The following is a 13360-nucleotide window of genomic DNA, read 5'->3' on the forward strand; positions in this document are numbered from 1 at the left end:
GTGTTTCAGTCAAATTATAACAATAATTAATGAACTCTTAAACTTCGTGCATACAATTAAACTACAATAGTTTTAGAACGGAGGGAGTAATTAAAAGTTATTGTTTCTGTGTGAGGTTTAAATTGTATTTAAAGGAAAATCAGTTGAAAAAATAAATAATTTCAACCGTTACACTTTTTGAAAACGAATAGCCTGGCTATCATATACTCCCTCCGTTTTCTAATAATTGTCAACTTATGAAGAAAAAGTTTGTTTCACAATAACTGTCCACTTATAATTTCAATAGAACATTAATTGATATTTTTACATATAATGCTCATATAAGAAGAATAAATGAAGAGTTAACGATATTAAAAAGTAGAGAAACTAATTATATGTTTTAAAAAATTAACGACATTAATTGCATTTCTTAATATTTTGAAACGGAGGGAGTATTATGCATGACTCTTCCATTCTTTATTCTTATGATTCCTCATTAACCTTCAATTAATTTACAACATTATCTCAATAATTTTTTCAATTACTCAATTTTTTATGAGTTTAAAGATGTGAGAAAATCTCTCTTTTTATTTAATTTCATTAATTGACATGACACATCCTTGAAATCTGATTGGTTGACGGTGTAAAAAAACTTTACACCGTCGGTGTATCAAACTTTTTCTCATTTTTTATTTATGAAAATGATAGAATGAAGAGAAAACACATCATAGTGGCATGCATGTTGGGGTGGCCGACAAAGGCCCACTCATAGGTAGGAGCACTGATGGATCTCTCCGAGGAGGGTTGCCCACCAACTGAAATTTGCCAACCCGAGGGGAATTCGAACCCTCAATTTATGGGGATGTGAGATTTAAATCTGGAACCTAAAGTCAGTTCAATTGTGTGAACCCATATTTACATTACTCAAATTAAAATATAAATTGGGATGCCAATATCTTATTTTAGTTTCAATACGTTTAAATTTTCCCAAAAACAATTTCCATAATTTTTTTTAAAAGTTCCATAACATTTAAATTTTCATTTATTATGCTTAAATTGAAAAAACAATATTTAGAACCCCAAAAGGACAACGAAAGCACAAAGAGTACAACTTGAACCAAAAATTTGATGTCTATAGTACTAACCAATTCAATATCTAAAATCCAAAATCAAAATTACAATCACTCCAAAAAAATATAACAAAATAAAAATAAAGCATGAAAGATTCAAACACTAACTCATGTGTTCTTAGTGGCCCTTACATGAAGTTCATGAGCATTACACCTAGATCAAAAGCATAAGAAATAAATAACAGCCCTTCATCCAATGCGATGAGAGGAGAGAAGGGGAGGGGCGAGCCATTTGCCTGGCTTTTTGGGAACGTCTTCCATAGAATTGTACTCTCTATTTCCAGTAGAAGGTACATCGTTGGCGTTAGAATAAATTCATAAAAGACAAATAATTCACTCATAAAAGTAGTAGAATACTGATGAAACTTAAAATTTCAAAAAATGGCATGCCATAATATAGCTCCACAAAAGTAAGATGTTAACATGACATGCTCCCCATAAAAAATTCAGCCAAGAAAAACATAAAAAGAAGAGAAAATAGTGTTTTGGTTCCACAAAGGAATGACATGAATGAAGGTTCAAAGGGAGGTTAACAACATAAGCTCTACCTGGCATTATTTGCGGCGTGAAAGAAGCAACCAAAGTCCAAATGGTTTGTAACGGACAAAATCAGAATAGTGATTATTCACCTGAAATTAAGGGTGAAAGTGGAAATGGGCATAGAAAGAGAAGAAACACTTGCAGAATTGTAAAGCGGCAAAGGGTTTCAATTTCAGACACAATAGTTGCGAAGGAACACAGCGAAGAACAACAAACACAGTGAGGGAAGAAAGACAAAATATGTACTGCACATAAAAACAGAGGAAGATAAGTTTTACTCACTTCAATTTTGGTTGGAAATTTCGGAAAATTCCCAGAGAAGCACAAACAGAACAATGAAGCATCGAATAAGGGAAAAACAAAAGAAAGTGATCCAATATATATGTGCTACAAATGGAAACAAAGGAAAATAAAGAGAAGGAAATCCTATAAATAATAAAAAGCACTTGGAATAGCAGACCTTATACTTTAGATTCAGTACTTCACATTTGCTAGCCAAGAATGATGCTTTAGCGATGAAAGCTTCAACACTGACTGCGCCATCACCCTCAAGGTTAATCGACAAAAGGTATAATATCAATCAAAACCAAAGAAATAGATAAGATTGTAGGCTACCTTCATCAACAAATATGCATAAAATCAGTTGTGTAGAAACAGGAAATAAAACAAAAAAAAAAAACAGAAAGGAGAGGACAATAGATAATGCAGAAGGCAGGCACCAAAGAAGGTAATAGAGAGAACATTAGCAGAGTTACAACTACGACTTCATCATGTTCATCATCGAATCAGTGAAGAAGGGCGTGGAAATAGGCTCAAGTTTTCCACTATCTGTCAGAATAAAATTATCAAAAAAATTAGGGAAAATTATCAAAAGAAATTATTAGATACAGACCTGAGGCAAAAAATGAAGAGGTTTTAGAAACTGAATATGATTATTATGGATATTGGGTAAACCTTGAAAGACTCATTAATGATAGTTTTATTTTCTCTTAATTATTTGACATCAATATTTCTCATACTCTCTCTAGTGCATATAAAGCCATCTAGCTGTCATATAAATGATGTTGAGAATATTTGACAGTATCCTTGCAAAGCTGAAGGCATATGTCAGAAAATTGTTCAAAGCCTTGGCGGGGGAGCTAAGTGATGCCAAAAATGCAGCATGTTGACCACACAGCTCTTCTGCATTACTTATAAATAAATTTGGAAACCCATCAGCAAAAGACCTGGATAAGCATAAAATTTTGCAGGGGATCATAGTTCCAAATACTCTACTATATGAGTTCATCTCTGATATCATAGTTCCAAATACTGTACCAAAATCTACCCTTTCAAAGTGTCATCACTAAAGACTAAATATTAGCATTATGTAAATATCACCAAGAAAATTATTAAGTATTAACCTTGTTTAGTAGAGTTTGGTGTACATGCTGATATGTTCATCTCTTGAGAACCTGAGACATGAAACAACACAACATATGTACTTTGAGATAAGATAAGAAAAACTGACCAATGTGTGAGTATCAAATAGGAGACCTTAATCGAACACAACAAACTTGGGTTGGAAGCAACTATGGACATTTTCTTTACTTGTGTAGCATCAGGCTTCACATTGCGATTATGATTTGATTAAACAAACAATGAAAGCTGAAATTAAATTTATGAACAAATAAACAATGCCGCAAAAAGGGAAACCAAAGAATAGTTCAGTATGCCAACACGGTTCAAAAAACAAAAATAATGATAAGCCTGCTGAAACACGAATGTATCAGAAGTCATTGTAAGCAACTGTATATGAATCAAGAGAAATCGCATAAGGTGAAACGGATGCAAAGAAAACGTTGAACCATGGCATTAATAGAATTTGAAAATTACATACCTGTTATGCTGCGTTATCAGCCTGATCTGAATCTACATGGATATAAAATAGACATAAATCTTGCTGTAGAGTGCAAAGGGGTATCATCCTTTTTCCAATCAATTGTTTGTTCATTTTTTTTTCCTAGGAGGGTTCTTACTGGTGCAGCCATATTGAATTCACCTCCCTGAAAATTTCCTCTTTTTATGCTAATTCACATATCAGTAGAACCACTTTTTTCACAAACCTGATGCTTCCCAAATAGAGAGCAAGGAAATTGTTTTTGCAGGTAAAGGAAAATTCAATGAACAAAAGAGGCAGAATAAACGTGAAAAGGGCAAGGTCTGCTTCATCTCCTCTACCGTGTTGGTGGTACCTTCGAGCGAATCAAGCAGAAAGCGAGGCAACTTCAACACAGTGCATATGAAAGACCTGCTCCTCCATGTCCAACTCCTCGCCGATTTAATTAAGCTGAAATTTCAACAGCGAAAGATCAGGGTTTAGGAGTCACATAATAACGAAAAAAATACAGAGCGGTTGGAAATTCACACTGCAGATTGATGTTACAGGGATAGCAACTCAAGCGACCATTAATTGCGAACGAAACATGGCGAACATGAAGGGCGACATTTTGTCACAGCTTGAAACTCTGAAAGTGGGACAATCCAACAAAAAGGGGAATGCATACAAAGATCTAACCTGGGTACGACGAAGGAGACATCTCAACGGGGTGGAGTGGACAGCGATTTGGTGATCAAAGCGGCGGAGGTGTATATGGGAGAATTGAGTTCTCTGCCGGAACCTATCTCTCTGATGCAGCGGACATATAAGGGTTTTCATCGTTCCCTTATTATTGAAACAGAATGAATGAGGGTAGAAGAAGTGGTGGAATGGAAACTGAAGCCTTGCAGAATCAAAACGTAAGCATCTGAAGAGGTGGTAGAAAGAAAACGGAAATCCTAATTCTAGAGCGAATGCGAGAGGGCTAAGACCGGAAGATGACAACCGTAAAGATTAAGGCAATGGACGGCTGAGATTGAGTTCCATTTTAATTATTTCAAGATTGACTGAAATATCCATGGTAAAATTGTAGTTCATGTGCATTAATATATTGAATTACTGATTTACCCTCAAGGCTGCAAAAACTCTTCTTTTATAGAGTTTATAGATAGATGGTTACAAATCTAAATTTATCTAAATATAAATATCTAATATTTACTTTTAGATTTTAATTAATTAATTATTCTATGAATATAAATTTTTATTTTACATAATTTATTATATAACAAGGCAATGCAATGTAAACAAAAAAAAAACTATTAAAAAAAAGCAAAGAAAAAGACAACCTAACTTACCTGGGGTATTTTTGCCAACATAATAGTTCTTCCATCTCTCTTCGCAACTCTCGTCACAAATTGCGAAGATTGATAAAAGTGGGTGGGACCCACGTTTTTAGGCCCTCTCTCTTATCAAAGGTGGCATACCAAACGTGGGTGGATGTAATTCCTCTACTCTATCTCTCTTTGCTTTGTTTCTCTCTTCTATAACTATAGTGTACCAAACAGAGTGGTCGAGACCACCTTGCCTCTAGTGTTAGTATCAATATTATATTCTCTCATTATGGAATTAACTATAAAATTGAAGCATTTTATCTTTTTTCTTTATTCTCTTAATTTTAGCTTTTAGGGTTCCTAATAATCTTCCTTGATAGGAATTATCTTCCTATTACAAACACAGAAGATAAACAAGGAAACATGGCAGGAATTCGATTCAGAGGCGAGGAAAAGGGAGAGATGAGGAAGGTGAACAATTATGTTGTAGTCATTTCGTTCATTCAAATCTTAATCATCCATATATTTTAGTTTTTTATGTGTTAAAAAGTGCATCTTGCGCACATACATGGTTTAAATAGGACATGTATCGTGCCTTTTTCATATATCTAGGACCTATTCCATGGCTATACTAAAGTTCCCCAAAGCCTACTGCAAAGACTTATGCTCCACGGTGGCTTGTTTTTGGTGGTCCTCAGAGGGGGAAAAAGTAATTCATTGGAGAAAATGGGAGGTATATGGAAGAAGGCATTCGGGGCTTCAAAGATTTTGAAATCCATAACCAAGCATTGCTTGCGAAACAAGCCTGGAGAATCTTACATAATCCAGATGCACTTTAGGTCAAAGTGTTGAAGGGCCTCTACTTCCCCAATCAAGACTTCCTCCTCTCCTCCAAGAAATCCGGTTCCTCCTGGGTCTGGGAAAGCATTCTCCACGGTCGGGAACTCCTCGTCAGTCAAGGACAGTGGCATGTTAGCAATGGTGAATATGTAGATATCTGAAAAAACAAGTGGGTAGCTTTAAAAAAACAATGGTGAGAATCCGCAACATAATTGAGGGATGACATCGACACTATCCTCTTCTCCACAACAAAACACCTTGATGGCTGAAGCAGTTACCTTGAGGGGAGCTTCGTTGACTGCATCCAATCTTAATATGGAAAACGTGATTTTTGAGTCAGACAATTTACTCCTAATCAGGGCAATTGCAAACTCAAAATGATTAAAAGCCATTGCAAACTCATGCACAAAAATAATAAAACTTGTAAAGTAAACTTACAAGCTCATGGCAGTAAAATTCAAGAAGTACATTAATTTTTTTTTCAAAAAACAACAAATATATATACTCCATCAGTTCCAAAACTATTGTAGTTTAAGAGTTATGCACAAAGATTAAGAATTTATTAATTGATGTTATAATTTGACTGAAACACCCTTATTTAATATGAGTTATATGAAAGAGAGAGAATGGAAATCATTGGTCAACTAATTGGTGAAAATTGTGATTGGTGGAATTAAGAGGTGATACTTGGGTGATGTAATATTAAATGAGGGCATGAATGGAAGAGAATGAGATAAAATGCTTTGGATATGTAAAACAACAATGGTTTTGGAACAAAATAAAAAAGTTAAAACTACAATAGTTTTGGAACGGAGGGAGTAGTTCACTAACAACAGCAATGTACCATTTGCATACACTTCACTTAGCGACAATTTTTATCTTCCGCAAGGTTTTGTAGAGGTTAAAACTGCCGCTAAGTGGGGTGTGTCCAGTAGTGGTTGTTACTCTTTAGTGCCGTTTTTGTCATCTCCAACACCCTCCATTAGTCAACAACCACCCACCAAACCTCTCGTGTTTTCTTTTTGGTGCTTGCTAGGATACGTCAACACTTTGTTGGGGTATGATACAAGACGTGACGTGGACCAATCACATTTAAGTGAGTGTTTCTTCTTTTTACTATATATGTTTTAAAATGAATAAAAATTTCAAATACACTGCTAGATGTCGGTTTCCTATTAGTATACGTCAAATCGCATCAGTCATGTACCATACAAAGAGGGTACGGTAGAATTCACCTATCTTTTATATTTTCATCAACGCTGTATAGAATCCAGCACAGCACACAAATGTAGGTGTAGGACCAATACAAATTACAATGCCCGTACAAACTACTACTACAAAAGAAAAGAAAGAAAAATATCTAGAACACAAAGAGTGGAAAAATACAAAACGAAATTATTACTACTAATTATTATCATGACTCAGCACTAGGAGTGGAAGAAGAGTTAGGTTCAATCTTCCGTAGCTGAATCCCTGGCTTGTGCGATTCATCATCCTCATATGCATATGCAAACCCACCATGTCGGGTCAGATCCATACCCGCAAGTTCATCCTCCGTTGAGATCCGAAGCAACTTCATCTTATTCAGAATGAAGAACAGAGGACCCATTGTGGCGCTGACCCACCCGATAATCACCAAAATCTGGATCACGTGCGCTCCGAGCAGCTTCCCTCCACCACCCATGAACAACCCGTATGGCCGACCCGGTTTACCCGGGTAAACCTGGTTCACGTACTCCTCCTTGGCGAATAGCGCGGTGAATATGATCCCCCACGCGCCGCAACCGCCGTGAAGCTGAGCTGCCTCTAAGGGGTCGTCGTAACGCACCTTTTCTGCGAGCATGTTGCACGCGATAAGCACCACTGCGGCGACGAAGCCGCACACGATGGCTGCCCAGGGCTCCACGACGGAGCAACCGGCGGTGATTGCTGCGAACCCGCCGAGTAAGCCGTTGCATACGTCGGTGACGTTCCAGTGGCCGGAGATAATTCTTTTCCCGAAAAGGGTGGTCAGCGCCGCCGTGCAGCCAGCCAATGTTGTCGTTACGGCGGTCCTTCCTATTGCGCTCCACTGACCATAATAGTTGCCTGAAAAAATTAATCCCAAACGAATTCACAGTTAATAGAACTGGAAATTAATATGAAGATATATTATTTTATAAAATTGAATTTATTAATCGAATTTTGACTATTTTATTTTTAATTTAGCAACTGTTCTTGTGATTTTTTTTTGGTTGTTTTGCATGATTTGGAATATTTTTAAAACTTCCAAACAATCTTAATCTTAAGTTTTTTTTCTTTCTAAAAGCTCGTATTTTTTGCTGCTAAAAATGAACCAAAGTATTATTAATATATTACTACAGATACACTACTAAAAAGTGCATTGATAATTATGCTCAATTGTTTAATCATTTCTCAAAAACTCAACAGATACACTACTAAAAAAAAGTTGCTGTTTGAACAATTGAATTCCTATTGGCTATTCCTATAATCACACTCTTAAAAGACCTCCTAAATTGAATTTGTGAGAGCTATTTAACACACTAAAAAATCAATACTTCAAAACTACTCTTTAGGAGTTTTGAATTAATTGCAGTCATACCAATTGCATGGGTTATGATAAAGATCTCTCAACAATCACGGATTTGATGGAAAACAGGGGTGGGAGTGGGTTTCACCGATGTGTGTGATAGAAAGAATAAGGAAGAAAAAAAAAAACAGAACACCATGTGATTTTCTGTCAATTTTCAAGCTAAATACTAGTTTCATAATTAATATAGTTCTTTGCTAATAAAAAAAAAATTCAACAATCAACATTATTGAATTTTAGAATTGACAATTAATGTTTTATTAAGAGTACTAATATTAGTTTAAAACAAACCAGTACTGAATCCCAGCCAATATAATATTTAGGGGAAATAAATAAATAATTAAACTTTTACCAGATATTCAGCTTTTGAAACTATCAATCCATCCATTAAACAAATGTCATGATTTCAATTCAACTCAAGAATTTTCAATTTCATAATTGATTGATGAGCATGATTACTAAGATCCAAAATCAATGAAACGTAGTATTTTATTGGAGCCAGCTGTTACCTGAATCATAGGCGCTGAGAATCTTGGTGAACGAACCGGGGTTAAAACCGTACCAACCGAACCAGAGCATGAAGGTTCCAAGCACAACAAGCGAAGCACTGTGTCCGCGAAGCGAAACGGCTCGACCGGCATGGTCAAACCGGCCAATCCTGGGTCCCTCAATAAGCGCGCCCCAAAGACCCGCAACACCACCAACCATGTGAACCACACCCGACCCGGCAAAATCAATCACCCCGGTGCCAAACAGCAAGTTCCCGGTGTTGGTGGCGCTGGCCCAACCGTCGCCGGACCAGAACCAGTGAGACACGACGGGGTAGACAAACCCGGTGAGGAACGACGAGTAGATGAGGTAGGCAACGAACTGTGTGCGTTCAGCGATTGAGCCGCTGGTGATCCCGGCGGCGGCGATGGCAAACGCCCACTGGTAGAGGAAGTAGCTGTAGTCGAAGGCTACGGTGGGGACGTCTTTGAGGCCGAAGAAGTGGCGGCCGATGAAGCCGTTGGAGGGTGCGCCGAAGGCAAAGGCGAAACCGAAGAGATAGTAGAAGAGGCCGCCGGCGGCGGCGTCGAGGACGTTGGTGAGCATGATGTTCATGGTGTTTTTGGCGCGGACGGAGCCGGCGCAGAGCATGGCGAAGCCGAGCTGCATCGAGAATACGAGGTAGGCGGAGAAGAGGAGGTAGGTGCTGTCCACCGCGAATGCTGTGTCGGAGAATCGTTGACCCACGGCGGTGAACTGGTCGCAGATGAATCCGGCGACTGCGGCGGCGTCTGTCGCGTTGGGGCCGATGAGCTGCGCTAGGTTCGCCGCCGAGCACTCCGGCAGCGCCATCGTTTTGGGGTAGTGGACTTGGAAAGAGAAGGGAGAGTCAAGAGTCAAGAGGGAGGGTGTAATGATTTGTGGATTCAGTTGAATGCGCGTTTTGGTTCGTACACAAAAGGATATATAGAGAAAGAGGGAGAGTGGGAACACCAAAGTTCTAACTTTTTATGAAGACTGACTTTGCTTTAGGAGTGGAGAAGAGAAGAGAAGACTTTTCAAACTTTGACATCTAGATTTTTTTTCTGTTACTGTAAAACGTACGTCTGCACCGCAAATGTAGAATACTTTTGTTTTTTTTATCGCTCTCCACATTTATAATTTTGTTAAGGAAAGAGTCTCGAACGAACTTAAGGATGGAAAGTGCTGAGAAGTCATGGGTAGGGGTTCTTATCAAATCTAGGGCGGGAATGCTTCCCGTTGTGGCCTACACTAGACTAAATTGAAGAACTTTAGTCGTTATAAGATTGATGATGGTCTTGGATTTGGTGATTTTAAAGCTTTTAACACTGCCTAGGTGGGCGAAAATTAGTCGAGAATTTGCTCTATGTCGGAATCATTTCTTGTTGTGTTTATAGGGTTGTTAAATGAGATTTTCTATGCGAAAAAAGGGTCATCGTCCAAGCTATGCTTAGTCTAGCATTATGAAAATGAATAGAGTTTTTGGAAGAGGTGGCTCTTGGAGAATTGGAAATGAGTTTAATGTCAACATATGGTAAATGGCTTCCTAGCGATTCCTCTATCCTTTACAAGCATGTTCTTGCGAAAGATTTGGGTATTACAAAGATCTCAGAATTGATGGTTGCTAGAAATTGGAATAAGCCCCTCATTGAGGCGGTATATTGTCGATTAATTGCGGCTGAAATCCAACCTATTCCACTTTCCCTCCATGGTGGTGAGAACTTGCTTGGGTGGCCTACAATGGGAGATGGCAAGTATACTTCCAAATGTGGATATCGTTCCATTTGTGACAACTTTGCAGTATAGACGACATCCTCTTCCTTGTCTTTTTTCTTGCCCTCGAAGTTGTGGAAGAAATTATGTGTCACTCCAGCTCTACCTCATTGCAAGGAGGTTTGTTGGAGGGCGGTTCCAAACTTCCTTCCTATCCGGGACAACCTTAGACGCCGAGGCATTGATGCGGACCCTTGCTGCCCCTCATGTGGCATTTTGACAGAGACGATAGACTATCTCATATTGCTCTACGATGCAGTACTGTAAGGATTTTAGTTTGCTTCAGAGCTCTCCTTGTGCGCTTACTCTTTAATTCTTTTACAACATGTTATTACAATAGTTGATGCGGAGACCATGACAGTTATCCAAACTACAATGTATGTGTTGTGAGAGGTTAGAAAAAGAGTTATCTTCAACGGTTCTCCCCTCTCTTGTGCCGTGAGCTTGACCCGACTTGATGCTCTTTGTGCTAATCCTGTGGTGCTAAGTAAGGGTATTCGTGGTCTTGATTGGTTAGATTTTGAGGAAAAAAATCATCTGATCCAATCACTTCAGATTTGTCACTTCATCATCTAATCATTTTTTTTTCTTTTTTTTTTAAATTCGAACTAATTCGATCTAATTTTCAATGGTTTGGATTTAATTGAATTTCGGTTTTTCAAAGACATTGTAACTATCACAATCAATGAAGAAAATAATAATTAATTTGAGTCATATAACATCACATTACAAGCCTAAACAATACGAGTTTAGAATAAAAAAGTAAAGACAATTATCAAAAGTTTATACTAAATTACCAACATTCACTATTCTTAGTTCGTTATCTCTAAAATAAGAAGAAATATTTTAATCCTACAAAGTAGACGACATATTTTTCAAATATATATTCACTTTGATGCATATTTTTCAAATTATACTTGAAACACCATATACCATAATATATCTTCATAAATTAATATGTGTCATATAATAATTATATGAATATATAAGGACATGAACCTGTAATAATGAAAGGTATAAAATTATGGTGCCCACTAGGGTGGAGAATTAACATTTTGGTCCACCGGTGGACCAGAGGATATTTTAGTCTTTTCCCATTTCTTTCCTTCTACCTTCCACTCTACCCTCCCTCACTGTCAGAGAGGCACAGCGGCTCTAGTCACCGGAGTGTCATCGGAATCCTCGAAGAAAGGGGGCTTCTTCAAATGCACCTCTCAGGGTCTACTGCGGATTCGACCCCACCGTCGAGAGCTTGCACTTTGGCAACCTTCTGGGTCTCCTTGTTCTCTCCTGGTTCCGCCGCTGCAGCTATAAAGTCGTTCGCTTGATCGGTGGCGCCGCTGCACGCGTCGGCGACCCATCTGGGAAAAGCCTCGAAAGACCCGAGCTTGATGCCGAAACGTTGGAGAGGAACGCTCTGGGTATTGAAACACCATGAGAACAATCTTGGGTCGTGCTCAAAATCTCAACTTGGAGCAGTTGAGTGTGCTAGATCTGGGAACCAAGCAAGGGATACCATGAAGGTTGTGTTTAAGATCTGGGTTTTATAGTGTCGGAGATGTCATCGGCGACAGATATGCGACGGCGGACATGCATGCCAACTGTTGGTTGCCAGTGTTTGCAGATTTGGGATTTTTCAATTTGATGTTCATGAATGTTGAGTTCTGGGTTTCTAACTCTTGGGCCTTACAAATATGTATTTGGCTTCCAAATCTCTATTTGATCCAGAATGATTTTTTTGGTTTCTTTCTCACCTGGTTAATTGTTGATCATCTTGTGAAGAAGAGTGATTGAGCTTGCAAATCTTGGATTTTTCCATTGATTTGGGGCACCTTGATTTGGGATTTTTTTTTTCTGTAGTGGCAACTCGTTTCTTAATTCCTAGGGTAGCATACTAGCATTTAAAACTGGTTTGTATTTCTATGATTAAGATTTGAGCATATCATAAGTTCAATACGAAACTCGCTGTAAAACACTGTCTGTCATAGATCATGATGTATGAAATTGGATGCTCACTGTGTCTCAAACCAAGAAAAAGTGAAGATGCTTCTGAATGAATGTGTAGGAACAGGAAGAAAGAAGAGTAAGTTCAAAAATAAAAAAAAAAAGAAGAAAGAAGAGGGTTGTTAATTTCCATTTTTACCCTTTTAATCATCATCGTATCCTAACCGTTCAATTAAAGAATATTCAAAGATTCTTAGATCTAATGGTGTTTAAGGCTGGACCAATTACAAAAGTGTCCACCCTAGTGAGCACCTAAAAGTATATATATATATATATATATATATATATATATATATATATATATATATATATATATATTTGCAAACATTCGGTTTGGATTGGATTGGTGAGGGTTTATAATCACATCCAAAAACTGATCCAATAAAAAATTTATGTTTTTCTAATTTTGGATCCGTTCGGTTATCAGTTTGATTGGATTTTGGTTTTTTTTTTTTTTTTATCGATTTTTAGGTTTTTATTGGATTCGATCAGTTATGAAAACCCCTAGTGCTAGGTCCTCCCCTGGCCAACTTCTTCTCATCCAGGGGCGTGGTTGTGTCGTCTAGCGGATGAGGTGTTCAAGGTAAACTATGATGTTTCTTTTTTAGAGAACACAACACGCCTTGGGATGGTGGCTCCATTTTGCATTAATTTACACTCAATAGATTCATCAGGTATGCTTCTGCATCTAGTTTTTCTTTTTAAGAATTGATATAGACTAATATCGTTAATATTTTAGTTTATGACATGAAATCAATCATAATTATTCAAATGATTAAACCGTTCAACGCTTAATGTATCCGAA

General features: G+C 37.7%; 1 protein-coding gene across 1 annotated transcript; it reads right to left on the minus strand.

Moving 5' to 3' along the window:
* Positions 1-6898: 6898 nt before the first annotated feature.
* LOC130722785 (ammonium transporter 1 member 1-like) lies at positions 6899-9747 on the minus strand. The gene is made up of 2 exons (XM_057573625.1): positions 8778-9747; positions 6899-7766 (listed from the first exon to the last, which is right to left on the minus strand). Exons 1-2 carry the CDS (start codon positions 9607-9609, stop codon positions 7093-7095), a joined length of 1506 nt encoding a protein of 501 aa, XP_057429608.1. The 5' UTR covers positions 9610-9747; the 3' UTR covers positions 6899-7092.
* Between the last annotated feature and the right edge of the window lie 3613 nt (positions 9748-13360).

This window comes from Lotus japonicus, chromosome 6 (assembly GCF_012489685.1).
Source record: "Lotus japonicus ecotype B-129 chromosome 6, LjGifu_v1.2".
NCBI classification, from domain to species: Eukaryota; Viridiplantae; Streptophyta; class Magnoliopsida; order Fabales; family Fabaceae; genus Lotus; species Lotus japonicus.